At 32.1% G+C, this 18059-nt stretch overlaps 2 protein-coding genes across 2 annotated transcripts; one reads left to right on the top strand and one right to left on the bottom strand.

The window, feature by feature from the left end:
- The first annotated feature begins 12043 nt into the window (after positions 1-12043).
- LOC132039554 (LEAF RUST 10 DISEASE-RESISTANCE LOCUS RECEPTOR-LIKE PROTEIN KINASE-like 2.7) lies at positions 12044-13921 on the top strand. Its single transcript, XM_059430035.1, has 3 exons — positions 12044-13019; positions 13454-13489; positions 13581-13921. The coding sequence occupies exons 1-3, from the start codon at positions 12176-12178 to the stop codon at positions 13706-13708; spliced, it is 1008 nt and encodes a 335-aa protein (XP_059286018.1). The 5' UTR covers positions 12044-12175; the 3' UTR covers positions 13709-13921.
- Positions 13922-14163: 242 nt separating this feature from the next.
- LOC132039546 (probable pectate lyase 16) lies at positions 14164-15987 on the bottom strand. The gene is made up of 4 exons (XM_059430026.1): positions 15250-15987; positions 14940-15043; positions 14701-14839; positions 14164-14569 (listed from the first exon to the last, which is right to left on the bottom strand). The coding sequence occupies exons 1-4, from the start codon at positions 15985-15987 to the stop codon at positions 14348-14350; spliced, it is 1203 nt and encodes a 400-aa protein (XP_059286009.1). The 3' UTR covers positions 14164-14347.
- Between the last annotated feature and the right edge of the window lie 2072 nt (positions 15988-18059).

Here is an 18059-nt window from a genome sequence, read left to right as displayed (position 1 = left end):
CAATAGTTAAGGGGTTGCAAAATCCCCAAAGGTCATGTATTTGATCCTGGGTCGCGATATATTTATAATTTTTGACATTCCTTAATATGAATCCTGGCTCCGCTTCTGTTATTGTCAGTTTGCACCACCTCATGCATAAAGACTTTGAGTTTATAAAATTTAGTAATATAGTCCTATAACAAAAGTCTTGTAACCAGTGACAGAGTCACATCATGTCAAAGGAATTTAACCGTATTTCATTCACTGTAAAAATTGTACCATCCAAATAGGAAAAAAATTAATCTTTTTTCCATAGATATAAAATCTTAAAAATCCCGTCAACATAAGAGACCTTGATTGCAGTGGCAAAAGTAATTACATAATTGCTTTAGTCGCAGGTTTATAATTTTTGAATCCCCTTAAAAATTCTAACTCTGTCACTGTCTGTAAATTTGATGAGGACCAGGCGTCGAGTTGTGTAGAAAAATTCATCCTCTGGTGTCCTCACACCAATTTCTAATTGAGTTCAAACCTAATTCTCAAGCCATGCTATTTTTGAGAGTGTTCTCGAGTTGCCGTTGAATGGTAATAGTATGTGAAATAGAAATAAGCCCGTCTTTCTTTTGTCAACCTTCCAGCTAATTTGGGCAACAAATTTTCTTTTGTTAATAGTTCTCAAATTCTATAAGTAAGCCACGTCTGCGGTGACTTAAGTGAATAATATACATATTTAGAGGAAAAAGACAAATAGAAAATGACTACAGTAGTGTTTTGGTATAAGCGTTTCAAATTAATATCAATGGCGTCTAAGAAATGCAATCCAAATAAACAATGATTCTAAGCTCGATTAGACTTTGCCCATCAAGAGAGTGACATAGTTGAAGTTGGTGTTCAATATGTAGCTAAGTATGCATTTTTCCTCTATTTGTGTCAGCTATGTATGAGATGTCTGATGTTCAGTACGATAACGTGGTTTCGCCTTATTCAATAAGAATAAAGGATAAAATAAGAAGATATTTTGTCGTCTTTGTAATTTCTGGAAAAAAAGAAATAACGTTCAAAACACGTTACCTGATTAGGAACTATTGATGATTTTGAAATCACAAGTCATATAGTTGATGTTAATAACCAAGATTACAGTATTTCCCCGACTTCCGAGTTGGATTCATGAATTAACTTATCGTAATTGACCACTAAAGTCATTCAATTCTATTTTTTCTTCCAAAAGTCATTTAACTTTTTTTAGTTACCTTCCACAGTAGCGGAGCTAGGATCTACACTTAAGGGGTTCAAAAATATAAATGAGTAAGCAAACAGAGAAGTCAAGGGGGTTCAACATCTACTATATATACATAAAAATAACTTTAATCTTGTATATACAAGATAATTTTTTGCCGAAAGGGGTTCGGATAACCCCCTAGCCACTACCTGCATCCGGTGCCCCTAACCTTTCATGATCATTCAACTTTGCATAGTTAACTTCCATGGTCATCTGATTTTGTCTAGTTAGCTTCCTTGGTTGTTTTAGCGTAAATGCAATTTTCGGTATCTATTTAATGACGTGGTAGCTGTAAATTTTCAAGAAAAAAATATTTAAAAAATTAATATCAATACTTTGATTTATTTAGGACCCAACTCACTCAAAATTTGACCCAATTCTTAACTCCACCCGCTTAAAATGAACTGCCTATATAAGAGATGCCCTTAACAATATTTAACTAAAACAATACGATGGTTCTTCAATTTATAACATTTTAAATATTAGAGATGCCCTTAATAACATTTAACCATCATATTCTTTTAGTTAAATGTTATTAAGTTGCATCTTTTACATAGTCAACCCGTTTTAAGCGGGCCGGGTTAAGAATTGGATCAGGTTTAGGATGGGTTGAGTCCTAAATAAATCTAGGTGCGAATTGCCCTTCTTTTGGGGTGGTCTTTAAATTTTGCCCCTCATATTTGAAATCTTTAAATTTTGCCCTTCGGCTAAAACCCATAGGTTCCAGGTTCGAACCCACACACAGTCAAAATTTTAAAAAAAAAAAAAATTCGCAAGGCAGAGTTTAAAATTCGCTATGCCCCCGCGCATACACTTGTGAAGGAATTACCAAAGTTATGCGGACCGGCATACTTATGCCTTATGGGAGACTTGTATAAGTATGCGGGTCCGCGCATAACTTTGACAATTCCTTCACAAGTTTATGCGGTCAAGATAAAAGTTTGCCCATTAAAAGTATGCCCCCCGACGGACTTTTAGTTAAACATAACTAAAAGATACGAGGGAGACTTTGCCTTGAAACATATATATATATATATATATATATATATTTTCAAGGTAAACTTTTAGTAATGCCTTAACTAAAAGTGTGTCCCATAAAACATAACTAAAAATATGCCCCATAAGGCGTAAGTTTTCCTTAAGGCATAACTAAAAGTTTGCCTTATAAGGCAAAGTTTAAATTTTGCTATGCCCATCAAATGAGACTTTTAGTTATGTTTAACTAAAAGTCTGAGGGAGACTTATATATATATATATATATATATATATATATATATATATATATTTTTTTTTTTTTACTTTTCAAGGTAAACTTTTAGTTATGCCTTAATTAAAAAGTATGCCCCAAAGACATAACTAAAAGTATGCCCGTAGGCGGAACTTTTCCTTAAGGCATAACTTAAACTTTGCCTTATAAGGCAAAGTCTATGCCTTAAGGAAAAGTTCTTGCCTTATGGGGTATAATTTTGTTATGCCTTAACTAAAATTTCCATAAGGCATAACTAAACTATGTCTTAGGAAAAATTCTGCCCTATGGAGCAGACTTTTAGTAATCTTTGGATCCGGCATAACTTTAGCTTTTCCTTAAAGATTGTATGCCGGATCCGGCATACACTCCCCCGATCTGCCTTGCGAAATTATTTTTTTATTTTATGTCTGAGCGGGATTCAAACCCAGAACCTCAGGTATTCGCCCACCTTTCTAAGCGAAGGGCACAACTTAAAGACCACAAATATGAGGGGCAAAATTTAAAGACCACAAATTTGAGGGGCAAAATTTAAAGACCACCCCAAAAGAAGGGCAACCCGCGCAAAAAAATGATAAATCTAAATGTTAATCTTAATTTTTGGAATACTTTTTTTCTAAAAATTTATAGATGTCACACTATTATAGGTAGCAGATATTGTATTTTCGATTAAAATGATCATGAAAGCTAACTAGACAAAATTGAATGACTATAAAAGCTAACTAGATAAAATTGAATGAATTCTGAAAGACATAACAAAATTGAGTGACTGTAATAGCCAATTACTATATAATTTGAGTGACCACGGACGTCCAACTCTTATTTTCCCGCTGCTTGGTTACGTAGTGCACAAGGTATCTAATAAGTCAAAATAAGGAGGAGAAAGACAGATGGAAAGAGTAATAGATTATCTAAAACATTAGTACTAATATATTCTTACTAAATTATTTAAATTTAGCAATATTAACAGAGTTTAATTTCACGTCATCATGAAACAAAAAATGTTTTCCAATGTTCTAAAAGATTAACAAAGGCGGAGTTAGGATTTTAAGTTTATAAGTTTTGAATTTAAAAAAAAAAAACTTATTAAGTTTTAAATAAACTTCTTTACATATTAAGTGAACTTTTTTCAGAACATAAATATAAGGTTTGGATTAAAATTATTGGGATTCTACCGAACCTGCAAATTGCACTATGGCTCCGCTCCTGAAGATTGAGGAAGACACAAAATAACAAAAAACAATTTAAACTGTGCTCCTATGTAATTTTCAACATTAATCAAATGACGTTAAACTAGCTTTATCAAATAAAAATAATGATCAAAATGACAATATCAGACGATAAATGAGTTGATTGCTCCAGTGGCTACCAACTTAGGATAATTGGTGAAAGTTATCTATTTTCTGTTGTCTTCCAAAGACTTAGAGCCTGTTTGGATGAGCTTAAAAAAGCAGCTTATAAGTAAAAAAAAAAAAAAAAATTTAAAAAAAAAAAAAAGGGTAGCCCAACTTATTTTTTTTTTTTTTCATTGTAAGTTGTTTTTAAATTTATAATTTCTTTAGATAAAATTTAAGCAAAAAGTCAATTATTTTTTTGGGCTTATTTTAAGCACAAAATGGCTTATTTCATTGTCACCAAACACTCAAAAAAATTTGTAAAACAGACTTATAAGCTATTTTCAGCAACTTATAAGCCAATCCAACGGGCTCTTACCTTTAGTACCTAATTAGATTCAATGGTTATCTTCACTGACTTTTGTATTTTTTTTTGGTGAAATTTAATAATGTGGCAAGTTTATTGTAAGAAAAAATAGCGAAACAACTAGTAAGAACTTGGATCCGATGAAGATGACCATTAAAGCTAATTACATAAAATAAAAAGATTTTCTTTAATAATAATAAAAAAAAACTTTCATGATCAATTATCTCAAGTTAGTGACTATATGAACCATTAGCTCCGACGATAAATTAACCTCTCATGGCATGAATGCAAGGGGGTGACTAGTTTGTTACTTCAACACCAGTATAAGTGATGTGATAATAAGTGTTTTATTAGTCTCCAAAGTTCTAGTAGTCTATAATTTTAGCTCCATAGATAAGAATTTTGGTATTTGAAAAGAAAATAGACTTCAAAATTTGATAACGTGCACCAATCGAGACGCTGCAGCAAAAGTCTATAGGAGTATTATCTGATCTATTCAGTTGTTTGCTCATGACTGATGTTGCTCTATACTCAGCCAAGAGATTTTCAAAACTTCAATTTCACTCTCCTTTGAGTAATCCTAAAAAGAGTTTAAGTTATATGTGTCAACAGTGCGAAAGTATTTATATAGTTAAGTCAAATGTAAGATAATTACAGATAATTCTTTTGGTAAACAATATTAATCAATAATCTGATAAGAATGATACTCTATCTAACTTACTAGTACAGATTAACTTACAATTGATAATATAAAATGAATTTACACTATACGTCAAATGTATATAACTTAAAATCTTTAAATAAAACATAAAGAGTACTTTTGTCAACAGGCTGATTTCATGCATGTATTATATAGTAGGTTCCCTCTTTGTAAAAGAGGAGTAGGTATTTGAAAGAAAAGTTTTGAACACTAGCAGCTATGGAGCACGAGTGAAAGTTGATAAGTGAATACGGTAGATGCTTTATGCTATTTTTGATGTGATTTAATCCACGGAGACGTGAGACTTATAGTCTTTGGATGACTAATTATGGTGTAGGATGAAATTGACCTTCAATAAGACAAGGACAAGAAGAAGACAGTTTACCGTAAAAAAATTGGGTTAATTACCTGCTCCTTTATCAACTAAACCAATTTTAATCCATCCAATTCTAACTCATTTAGAAGTTAGGTTAAATATTTTTGTCTAAATTGACCCATGAAAAGCTTGATCAAATATTTTTTTTTTTTTTAAAATTGATATGTTATATATAGCCATAATAAAGAGAAAAAAAGTTTTATTAATTTTGATTGGTAATTAAATAAATTATAAGAAAATGGACAAGTAATTGAAACTTAGAGAGTCTGGCGAGTTGAGCTATGACTTAGCTCATCTTGACTCAACTGATTTCTGCCCAAATTATATTTGAACGGACTAATTACCTGCTAAGTTTATTAACTCAATTTTTCCTTAGCACGCTCAAATTCCACCTCATCCGTCCATTTGGAACCCTACAGGCTATAGCTCATTAGTGATCACTAAGCTTGCACAACAAACCGGTGAAATCAATAGCCGTGTTGTTTGTATACATTCCGATTAAACGAATACTACCCATTTTTTAGAATACGAATATTGCCTGACTATCGAATTAGACATTATCATTTTTTTCCAGATGATTGTTTATAGAAGACAAGCTTACATATTTAGGGGAAAATGTCCAAATATACACCTGAATTATACGATTTTGAGTAGTATATACTCCATTAAAAAAGTAGTTTATTTATACCGTCATCACACAAATTACTCAGATATACCTTTTTGGGCTGATGGAAGGAAAAATATCGATTTTAATTGTTTTTTATTACAATAAAAGCTACATAGAGGTGTATTTGATCCTTCTTGTAAAGTTCAGGGGAATATTTAATCTTTTTAGCAAAGTTTAGCGGTATATTTAATCCTTCTCACACATCAATTTTTTTTTTGCCTTCTTTAATACAATGGCTTTACTTTTAAAAATAAAATTATATCTAACGTCTATTTTACTATTCGAACAAAAATACTCTTGTTGTTGGCAATTTAGGACACAACTACTAAAATCTCAATAGCTACAATTTGAAATTTGTTCATTAACTTTTTAAATTTGTTACTTTTTTTCTATTCACACTTCTTTCCGTTTATTTCTCAAATTTTCACACTAAAGAATGAAAGAAAAATAAAAAATAAAAAAATAAAGGACCCTAGATAATAATAACCTAATAGATTCATGGGAGAGAGATTTACAATTCCTTCGTTATCAAGATGGCCTTCTTCAATTGCATCCTTCATGGGTTTTAAATTTTCCTTTCTGTTGATTGGCATATGACCTTGCATCATTAAACTAAAAAAGAAGGAATTCGTTTAAGCTGATCTGCATTGACAATGGACATAAGCTTTGTTGGAGAATGGTGAAACTTACGAAATTGCAATTTATTTTTTGTATCTGCATAGATTTTTTTCCCCACGGCATCTATGGTAGATTTAACAAGAAAATGAGTGGAAAAAAAATTGAGATAGATCATATACCCCTATGTGGCTTTTATTTAATAAAAAGTAACCAAATAAATTTGAAATAAGATTTTTCACTTCCGTCAGTTGAAAAGGGTATATCTGAGTCACGGCAAGAGTATGAATGAACAATTTTTTTAATGAAAGATATATTTGCTCTAAATCATATAGTTCAGACTTCAGGTTATATTTGGGCCTTTTCCCAAAATTTTATAAGAAACATTGAATCTTTCCATTTCAGTAACAAGATAGAATAAGCATAGAAGTTCAGTTTTATAACTGGTTTGTTATCCCCATTTAATCAAGGGAAGAAAGAGTTTTGGGATGTTAAGCACTGGTTTACAAATAATTCATAGAAGTCTCACATATAACTTAAAAAAGGAATGTTTTAGGGAATTTATTTCTTTATGAAAAACCTAGATTACTGGTTTCTCAATTAAAGTTAACATATGCCTTTTGGTTTTTGCTTTTCATAGCAATTTTCTTTTGAAATTGATTACTGGTTTCTCAATTATTTCATGTTTTGTGAGGTATCTTTTCTTTTTCTTATAAATCCACGACTATTTGTCCCGTGGGCATGCCATATTAATTTGAGCCGTAACTTAGGATAAAAAAAGTTGTAAAGTAGAAATTTGGCAGGCAGCAGCATTGAGTAGATTGGACCAACAAGTCTAAATCAAAGAAAAACCATAGACTTATAGGACTTAAATGAATAATCCCTTTTCACGAGCTAACTTACGTGCACCCTGGGGAGAAATTAAAATCAAAGAAAGATACTTTTCACACTATTTTCTATCTTTCTCTCATTTACCTTTCTTTCCTTTTTATCTTCTTTCAAATTTCAATGCATTGAGAAGGATGTGTTAGTCATTTTTCTTCTTTTGACAGTGAATAAAGTTGTATTATTTGGAAGAAGTGTTATGGGGGTAAGCCTTTTCTTTCAACTTTTGATTTTGATTTGGGACCAAATCCTTTTTCTTTTCATTATTTTCAAACTAATTTCTTTTCTGATTCAAAGCATCCTTCTAGACAAAGAAATTTCAAACTCTTCTGGTCCAAGACCGGGACCAATTAACTTTTTTGAAACTCTAGTAGTCACTCTTCTCTTTAATTATTAGGGAGCAAGTAGTTAATAGCTTCTTTGACCAAACTTCTAAAATTAGCTTATTTTGATTTTTTTTTCAAAGGTGCTTTTAAAAAAGCACTTTTGGTGGAAAGCAGTTTGTATTAGGCTAATTTATTTTAAAAATACTTTTGAGCAGCAATTAGTGTTTGGTCAAGCTTTTAAAAAGTGCTTCTAAATGTATTTTTCTCAAAAGTACTTTTCAAAAAAGTGTTTTTGGATAAAAGTTATTTTTTTAGGCTTAGAAGAAAACTACAAAATGACTTATTTTTTCTAAAACACCTAAATACTTTTTTTTAAAATAAACACTTTTTGAAAAAAATATGACTTTTGGGGAAAAATATTCTTAGCCAAACAGGCTATTAGTAGTCACAACTACAATTAGGACCAACTTAGGCCTAGTTACTTTAGGTAATTGATCCCGCTTTTCTAGGGTTTATTTGTAGGTATGAAGTTCAATGCATTTATGGAAAATTATTTTTTATTTATGAAAAATCTGGCGCATGAGAAAAATATTTTCTAGATCAATCTTTATCAGGATTTAATTGGTTATTAAGGTAGACAGCTTATATTAATATCAAAATTTGGTAGATGGGGCACATGGATGTTGTTTTCCCCAACGTACGTTTTGATAGATAGAGATTGGCAGACATATCTATATGTTGAATTAATAACGTGGATTGAGATAGTTGTAGCAAACTTGCTACCATCAAATACGTAGTCGTTTTTCTCATTTGATGAAATGCTTAATTAAATTAGAACTGTTAAACACTAGAAGATGATTTCATTGATGAAAGCATTTCCAATACATTTTACATTGATCAAAACTGATACTATTAAGCTTCTATTTTGAAATTTAATATGGATTTGTGTTATTATTTCTGTGGCATTTCTCGCTAGCTGGTCATGTAACTGACAAGTTTTCGAGTCTTAGCGGTGAATTGTATATATGAATTTCTTATTTCTTTAGATTGGCATTTTGCTACACTGCAAAGTTTAGTAGCATGATTACTAAGATACTAGTAAATAGTACTACTCTAATGTTATTGAGTTAGAGAGAATACTTCTGCTGAGCCTTCTATCATTTTCCCTCACCAATTCTCAGATTCATGGACAAAATATACCAATTGGGAAAAGAACATAACTATGCAATAGTTAGAAAGTAATTGCATAACCGTGGCAACTTTATTTAGTTTTCATTTTTATATTAAACTTTCAAAGGAAAATCTATATAAATCAGCTGAAACGTGAATCAATCCCAAACTAAACTCTTCCTTTTCTTTTGGATTGAATATTTATCTTCGATAGTTGATACAATCATACGAAAAAAAAAAAGGTTTTGTTCCTTTCCCTATTTAACTTTTTTTCCTATTTTCTTAATATATATAAAATTTATAGCATAAGTATACATGGTATTTTTGAAAATATATACTTCACATAAATGTACATGGTATTTTTGAAAACATATACTTATACCATAAATGTACATGGTAATTTGGCAAAAATATATTTATATCATAAACATACATGGTATTTTCGAAAATATATATTTATATCATAAATATACATGATATTTTTTCAACTGAAAAATATTTTCTATATAATATATTTATCCCATAAATATGCAAATGTTACCTTTATATAGCATAAATTTATAACAGAAAATAATGCAACTATCGGTGAAAACAAAAATGCATCAACAGTAAAAGTTAACATTAACTACTCGTTTAGGTATTAGAATTGAGAGAAATGGGAATACATAATAATAGGAGAATAAAAATGAATCCTTGAATAGTGGCACTCATCCTTTTCCAATATTTTCTTAACCGTATGAATTATATACAAAAATTAATAAAATCTGCTATTTTTGTGGAACACTAATAATTATGCTAATTATGTGCCTAAAATTTAAAATCTTGACAAATGGTGTCATTTTCTCAGGGGACAAGGGTCAAAAGTATCCTTCTATTTTGAAAAAGGGCTAAAAATATCTTGCGTTACAAATTTGGGTAAAAAATATCTCTCTAGTCATTAAAGTTTTTAAATATACCCTGTTTTAACGGAAATCCCAAAATCCCCCAAAATAAACCGATTTCATTTTTAAACTCGTTTCATTTAAACCCGACCCAACTAAATAGAAAATCCATATGGGTTACCCGCTCATGTGCCTATTGGCTCGAGATGTAGGACTTGGGAACAAGTTTGCCGCATATGAATTTTTTTTAATTGGGTCGGGTTTAAATGAAGCGCGTTTGAAAATGAAATCGGGTTATTTTGAGGGATTTCCGTTAACACAGGGTTATATTTAAAAACTTTAAATGGAATATTTTCGGTTATTTTGAATTCAAGATATTTTAACTCTCTTTTCCTAAAATAGGCGTTTTTACCCCTTTCCTTTTCGTTTCTCAATGAAGGGGGATATGGGCTTGTGAAGAAAACAGATTCTACAACGAAGACCCAAGAGACAAAGATTGAAGCCCAATTGTACACTTTTCTTTTGTATTAATATTGGAAGCCCCACTGCACATTTGCCTACTGCAGTTTGGACTCTTTTTCATTTAGGGCAATTCATAGAATTGCCCTTCGTTTGGTCTTTTAATATTTGAAATCTTTAAATTTTGCCGCGGCTAAAACTATAGGTTAGGAGGTTCGAACCCACGCGCCAAAATTTTAAAAAAAAATTCGCAATAAGCATTTGAAGAATTCAAGTTATCTTGGACCCCGACAAGATACTTATGCCTTAGAGGGCGGACTTGGCATAAGTATGCCGGGTTAACTTTGATTTCTCAAAAGTTTACGGATCCGATTCTCAATTTGTGAAGGGGGATATGGGCTTGTGAAGAAAACAGATTCTACAACGAAGACCTTGATAATTCCTTCACAAGAGACAAAGATAAAAAGAAGCCCAATTGAAGGAATTATCACTTTTCTTTGTATCCCATAAAATGTGTAATATTGGAAGCCTTGTCTTGCGATTTTTTTTTTTTAATTTATGCTTGAGCGGGGTTCGAACTGCACATTTGCCTCAAAGTTGCAATGCAGTTTGGACTCTTTTTCATTTAGTTGGCCTACTCATGATCCATACCAAGAAGGGCCGAACCTGATATATTCGTATGGGCTTACGTTTTTTTCCCCTTCACTATCCTTAGAGCCATGACCTAAATAGCTACAGATATACGTTAGAGAAGCTACAAATATACGTTAGAGACGGATCCATAATTTTGAGTTGAAGAGGAATAAAACTCAGTCCATCTTTTTGCAAGAATTACTTATATTTTATGAGGTTCTATTTAATTTTAGAAAGCTGAACGTTATTTTACACAGACTAAAATTGAAAGATAGACATATGATAGGAAGAAGAAGGTATCAAAAATACTGAAAGTATCCAAGATTGAAATCCACTTTAATCTCAAAATATGAAAACATTGTTCAAAGAAACATTTGGTCAAAGGTTCGTTAAATTGATCTTAAAGCAAAAAGCGAGAATCTTTTTTGTTACAGGTAACAAAATGGACAATAGTTGAATAATATAATATTTAAAAAATGTAAAACAAGTCTAGGTAGGAGTTTGGATTATTAAAATTGAAGTTAAAAAGATGTCCGTGGAAGTGTTATGAAATGTTTTTGAACAAAAATTTCACCAGGAAAAAAGTTGATAATTAAAAATTTATGACTAGAACCAGTATTCCACTTTAAATACACGTTCAAAACAATATTTCAATATTTCACTTGAAACTCAAACTACATAGCTAAACAAGTAGTTGCAAGTAATTAATGTTGTCTTTTTTGTTGTTTTCAGGAGCTTTTGGTGGTTTCATGTTACGCCAATTCAAGTTTGTTCAATCTAGTCAATTGAGATCTTATAATGCAATCACATTTTTGGGTCCAATTGCTTTCGTTTTCGTATCTGTTCTTCGCACGTAGTTTTATTTAGCAACTATTTTTCAATTCAACTGTTTTTTCAATTGCAAATTCTGACATATTGTGGCTAAACTTGTACATTAGATAAGAAAAGTAATGTGCAGCTAATCTTCATAGTGAAAGTAGATATTATTACTGCTAGCAGTGCCAACTGAAAACATGCTACTAGTATTTTTCATTTGAAAAAAAGTTATCTAACTTCAATTATTTCTAAAGCGAAAGCATTTCCCACTGCTCCACCAGTTACAAAATGAAGCTTCTGAAAAGAAAAAGTGAGAAAAGTGAAAGATATATATATAAAGCAAAAACCAACAGCAAAGATTCTCCTTAATCATTATAAACACTTTTCCTAATGCTGCAGTCTTCCTTAACTATACAAATCTTGGTTCAAAAATCAATCATCAATGTCAAAACCTTCAATCAAGTTTCACATGGCCATTTCACCAACAATCAATTGCATATCAACTTTGTCCATCTTTACTATTTTCCTTACACTTCAATTTCTGAGCATAATAGAAGCTCAATCAAGAATATGCAGAACTTCTTGTGGTGATCTACCAATTCAGTACCCTTTTGGCATTGATGATGGCTGTGGAAGTCCATATTATAGGCACATTCTTGTATGTACTGCTGGTCAGCTTCAACTTAGAACTCCTTCTGGTAGATACCCTGTTAGAAATTTAAGTTATACGGATCCTCATATTCTTGTGACCGACCCCTTAATGTGGAATTGCCTAGATGGTGACCATTTTAGACCAACCAGGCCGTTTAGTCTAGATACTAGCACACATTTCACTTTATCCTCTGAAAATGACTACTTGTTCTTCAATTGTAGTGAAAGTGATGTGTTAGTTGAGCCAAAACCAATGTTCTGCGAGCGTTTCCCTGATCAGTGTGATTCAACCTGTGATAGTTCGAGTTATCTTTGTAGGCACATGCCCGAATGTCCTTCTGCTTTGAGGAGTAGCTCGTGTTGTTCTTACTATCCCAAAGCTACTGAATCTTTGAGGCTAATGTTGAAGCATTGTGCAAGCTATACTAGTGTGTATTGGAGGAATCTTGGTTCAACCCCCGCGTTTGATCAGGCTCCCGAGTATGGGATTAGAGTTGATTTTGATATTCCGGTCACTACGCGATGCTTGCAGTGTCAAGATACTGCTAAGGGAGGGGGAACTTGTGGATTTGATGCAGAAACACAGGATTTCTTGTGCCTGTGTGACAAAGGGAACAGTACCACCAACTGTAATGGTATGTCTGAAGGATTTAAGTTAGTGTATATTATATGTATATTATGTATATTTATATTTAGTATGCAAAACATATACATTTTTTGGCTATTATTGTTTAGGGAGGTCCGAAAAGGTAATTATCCCTTTGAGTTATATGCACTCCGCATTATTTGACATGTCAGATTAAGTTAAATTATCAAATCTTATTAAATAAAGTTACCTGTAAGTTACCGATTGTGTAAATATTTTATATACTGTCAATGCATAGAACTTAAACTTGCGTTCTGAAACGTATTCTGCTATCTGAAATATACTGTCTGGCCTTTTCTATTTTTGTCATCATTGTTTGATTTGAGCATGCATCACTATAAAGATATTTATCAATTTTGTTAAGGTAAATCTTTTTGATTAAGTATATATGGATCAAGTTGATTTATTTTTAATGATTTTCAGATCGTACGGGCTCTCACAGAAGAGGAGTTGTTGCAGGTAACTATAAAGTTTATTGATCAATGCCCATTAGCTGATTGATATATTAAGAACTTTCAGTTTTATAACTCAATTAATTGAAATACTGCAGGGACAGCAACAGCAGTTTCAGTAGCAGGGGCATTTGGAATAGGAGCCGGTGTATGGTACTTGAAGAAACTGAGAGCAAAAGCACCAGTAACTCATGGAGTTCAAACAAATGAGAATAGACTCTTCTAAGATCTTCTTTTGAATTAATATTTCTTTCTTTAATTTCTTCTTCTCTTTTCTTTATCATTTTTCAACTTTTTCTCCCTCCTCTTTTTTAATTTTTTATATAGCTTATTCTTGCATGTTAATTGGTTCTGTTTGTATGTGTAAGGAATCAGCTTTTGGTCTTAGCATGTTTTGCATTGCTTGTATGTGGAGTAAGGAATGTCTTAGAGAATCTCAGTACCTTGTGAGGCAAATTTTTGTTTCAGTTTCCAAAACTCCATTTCTTGTGTGAATCAAATTCAAGTCTAGTTTTGAGCCCCAGTTAAGTTGGTTGATTGTAAAGTTTAATCTATTTGAATATCTCCAATGTCCAGTTTTGAGCTTAAACTTCTGTTGCAGATGATAAAAGCATATACAATTCACGAAGGTTTATATAATCTTCTCCTTTGACATTGTATTACACCCTTGAAAATTGTCATTCTGAACAAAACAAATTGTGTATGAAACTATGATAAGGAATAAAACTCTCTGCATATCTCAAATAAACTTAAACTCCAACATCCTGAATCTGTCTTGAACAAACTAACGAAGTATAAATTAAACATATAAATCCAAGATTATGTATACTCTGAGGCATTAAAAAGTGCTGCCTCAAAGTTTGTATTAGCAAGTTTCATTGACAACACAATGAAGAGGACCAGCATCGGAAGTTAAAGAGGGAGTTAACGATCCTTGAGCAACAATAAACGATTGTTCTCTCGTGTACTTTGGAGCAATACCTCCATATCCGGATGGAAGAAAATAAGCTCCATTCAAAAACACATCCTTGGAAGACCTCCATTTCCAATTCTTCCATCCTTTTTCTTGAGTCTCCCTCTTGGTGACCTGTAATTTTTATCATGGCTAACGTAAATCATCTATATATAGCGATGGCGATGACATTAGTATGAGCTGTTTTTGTCTAAACTAAATTTGTGGTTTCCAATTTGAGGACAAGTAGTTTGATGTTTGCATACCTCTTTGTTGGAATCTTTGTCAGGAGCAATGAAGTAATTTCCTTCACTGAGTATTGTTGGATTTGCACTCCCACCAATGGCATACATTAACCATTGATCATAATAATTATTGGCCACATGAGCATACCCATGCCTAACCCTGTAAGAAAAAAATTGTCAAACGTTTGATAATCGTAATTACTGTTAAATACTTGGTCGATTATTGTGATCACTAATCTTGGATAATCTTGATTATGTACCTTGGCATTCTTTGAACTAGTTCACGGCCAAAATGGTTGAAAACTACCGTGACTTTCATGCTTCTGTCTGCAGTATATTCATCGTTGTGACCCAATAACATAACCTGGAAATTTCATTTAAGGTCAGAGAACTAAACGATCACTACATGTTTCTATCAAAGGTGGGTCCAGGTGTTTAGTTCAGTTGAAGTAGAATACCATTTTACCTGCTACGTTAACCATACTTCATTTCAAGTCAATGGGTTGCGAATTTAGTATAAACATTACATTTATTTTAAAACTGTTTCAACTATACAACAACATGACTTACTTTGTCGTGCTCAGTGAAGTAATTGTTGGAGATGGTAACTGCAGTTGAAGCATGAATAACATCGAGTAGGCCATCTGTTGCACGAGCAAGATAGCAATGATCAATCCAAATATTCGACGAACCAAACACACTTATGGCATCACCATCAGAGCCTAATCTTTCACCAACATTTTCAGGACTACTCCGAACCATGCCCTTTTTACTAGGCTTACAATCATGGATACTAATCCCATGGATAATAACATTTGTTACATAGTCCAACGTGATGCATGGACCATTAGAAATCTCAATTTTTGCACCTCTGCCATCTATAGTCTTGTAACTATTCACCATAAGCTCATTTTTAAGTGTAAGTGCCATGTCCATTTTGAAAATGATCCAAAGTGGCTCGGATTGAATTGCACCATATCTAAGTGTGCCTGGTTTAGGATTTACGGGGTCATCAGAGGAGTCAGTGACTATATAAATATCACCATTTTTACCTCCTATTGTACTACTTCCGAAGCCTATTGCACAATCTGCTAAAGCCTTCCGATTGGATGACCAATCATCGTTCAATCTCCAACACGAATCAATGACATTGAGGAGGTTTTTGTGAGGTTGAGGATAATAACTTGGAAGATAATCATGTACCTCTTTAGTTGCATGTTCGTGGCTTGATTTACTGGCTACTATGGCGGAAATTAAACATATTAGAAGACATGAAAATAGTTGGAGGGAATTAGTTGATTTTGCCATATGATTATGTGATGCATTTGAGAATCATCACAAGAGTGAAATTTAAATAGCCTCTAGTAGAGGTGGTAAGCATGTTGGTAATATGTCAATTTCAACTAGCTGTTTGGTGAGATTTTGGAACTTAATTAAGAACGTGAGAGCACGAGCTACAAACTAGAACATACGTTGTACTATTTGAGTAAGTATTGCCTAGGTACAACAGATAGCATCATATTGACTTAAGAGACATTAAATTATCAGAAGTTTTAAGGACAACGAGTTCTAAAATAAGACACGTGTTCTGTAAGATGCTACATAACTAATGTACTGGAAAATCAGGATCCTTGTTTAATAAATTGGAATATCCTACAAGAAATACATTAATTAATATTCATGAAACCTAGACCTTGCCACATAACGATTTTATTTCTCATAGTGGTAGTGCTCAGCAGTATTAAAATTGAGTCACGTTAATCGAATTTATCTCGTCAAAGTTCTAACTTTAAATCCCGTTACACTTTCAACAAAAAAAATCACTTGAGATAATCACCGTAAATGGTCAAAAATTGCACACACCTATTGCTGACCTAGACAGACGGTCTCCGAACCTATTCCAAAGGAAAGGTCTATTCCTTGTTGCATTGGCACTAGGGGTGTACAAAGTAAACCGACAAACCGCACCAAACCGATAAACCGAGTCAAACTGAGAAAAAAACCCGACTAGTGGTTTGGTTTGACTTGGTTTGGTGTTGGAAAAAAAAACCCGACCATAATTGGTTTGGTTTGGTTTTAGCTAAAAAAAAGTCAAAAACCAAACCAAACCAACCCGACATTACATGTATTCAATTTTTAAAATATGGATACATAAAAATATTTATTTGTAATGTAATTTATAAATATTTCTTAATATTTTTCGTAGTTTTTCATCTATTATCATATTATTCAAGCTTGAACTTAGGATTTTGAATGTGAATAAATTTTATATCCTATGAATGTGAATAAATTTTATATCCTATCGATGTTAGTAACTCATATAAAGTCCAAACCAAAACCAACTCAACACTAATACTAACAAAAAGAATTTCAATTTATCCATAGAAATGACAATAATGTTGGATATCTATTCTTTACTTTTGCATAATTGGTTTAGAGTGAAAATACATAACTTAAGTTTTTTTTTCTTGTCATGTAATTAATACTTATTAACCGTACTTATTTTAGCATGACTTAGTATTTTTAGATTATGGTCATTTTCTTTATGGCTTATTAATTAGCAATATTTTTTTTAACCGATTTTATTATCTTTTGTTGAATATTTTAATACAATGTCATCACTCTTCTCACATTTTGTGTTATTTTCTTATGAAACACCTTAATTACATAGTTGTATCTTACTAGGACTAAAGAAATATTTGAAGTAAAAGTTATATGTTTTGTATCAAGACTATTCCGGAAAAAAACCCGAATAACCCGAGAAAACCGAATAACCCGAGAAAAACCGAGGTTGAAAAACCCGAATTTTATTGGTTTGGTTTGGTGTATAAATTTAAAAACCCGACGCAATTGGTTTGGTTTGGTGTTTAAAAAATCCGAACCAACCCGGTCCATGTACACCCCTAATTGGCACTGTTACAATTTTTTTAGGATAGTTAGTTGTTTAGTTGCCAGAGGAGTCTAATATTTTATTCACTATAATATTCAGCTCCTTAGTTATAGTTAGTCTAATACTTTAATGGTACGAATTTTCTACTTTGTTCATTTGGCTATTTAAAGCCCTATGACTATAAAATATTAATACAGAGTTTCTCATCCTGATTTTTCAACTTTGCTGCTTGCATCTCTCTTGAAAAATCATAACAATGGTGTTAGAGTTTCCATGGCTTTAATGGATTTGTGAGTATATTAAAGAAGAACAACTTTCACTTTTAATCCATACCTATTTTTAACCCGTGACACATGGACTATTTTTAACTAATTAGTAATTTTAATCAACTTTTAGCTCATACTGTTTTTAATCTTACTTTTCAACCATGGCAAATCGTTTAAGTTCCTCACAAACCTTTACTAGTGTAGATGAAGTCTTATCTTAAAGG

Source organism: Lycium ferocissimum, chromosome 2 (assembly GCF_029784015.1).
Source record: "Lycium ferocissimum isolate CSIRO_LF1 chromosome 2, AGI_CSIRO_Lferr_CH_V1, whole genome shotgun sequence".
Lineage (NCBI taxonomy): Eukaryota > Viridiplantae > Streptophyta > Magnoliopsida > Solanales > Solanaceae > Lycium > Lycium ferocissimum.
The sequence above is the reverse complement of the archived record's forward strand: the minus strand, read 5'-3'. Positions and strand labels throughout refer to the sequence as shown.

Excerpts from the sequence above, each read along its gene's own strand:
- LOC132039554 (XM_059430035.1), top strand. The coding sequence starts at position 12,176 with ATGTCAAAACCTTCAATCAAGTTTCACATGGCCATTTCACCAACAATC. Across the intron at positions 13,020-13,453 it reads CAGTACCACCAACTGTAATG|ATCGTACGGGCTCTCACAGA; the intron begins GTATGTCTGAAG and ends AATGATTTTCAG. Across the intron at positions 13,490-13,580 it reads CAGAAGAGGAGTTGTTGCAG|GGACAGCAACAGCAGTTTCA; the intron begins GTAACTATAAAG and ends GAAATACTGCAG.
- LOC132039546 (XM_059430026.1), bottom strand. The coding sequence starts at position 15,987 with ATGGCAAAATCAACTAATTCCCTCCAACTATTTTCATGTCTTCTAATA. Across the intron at positions 15,044-15,249 it reads ACTTCACTGAGCACGACAAA|GTTATGTTATTGGGTCACAA; the intron begins GTAAGTCATGTT and ends TGAAATTTCCAG. Across the intron at positions 14,840-14,939 it reads CTAGTTCAAAGAATGCCAAG|GGTTAGGCATGGGTATGCTC; the intron begins GTACATAATCAA and ends TTTTTCTTACAG.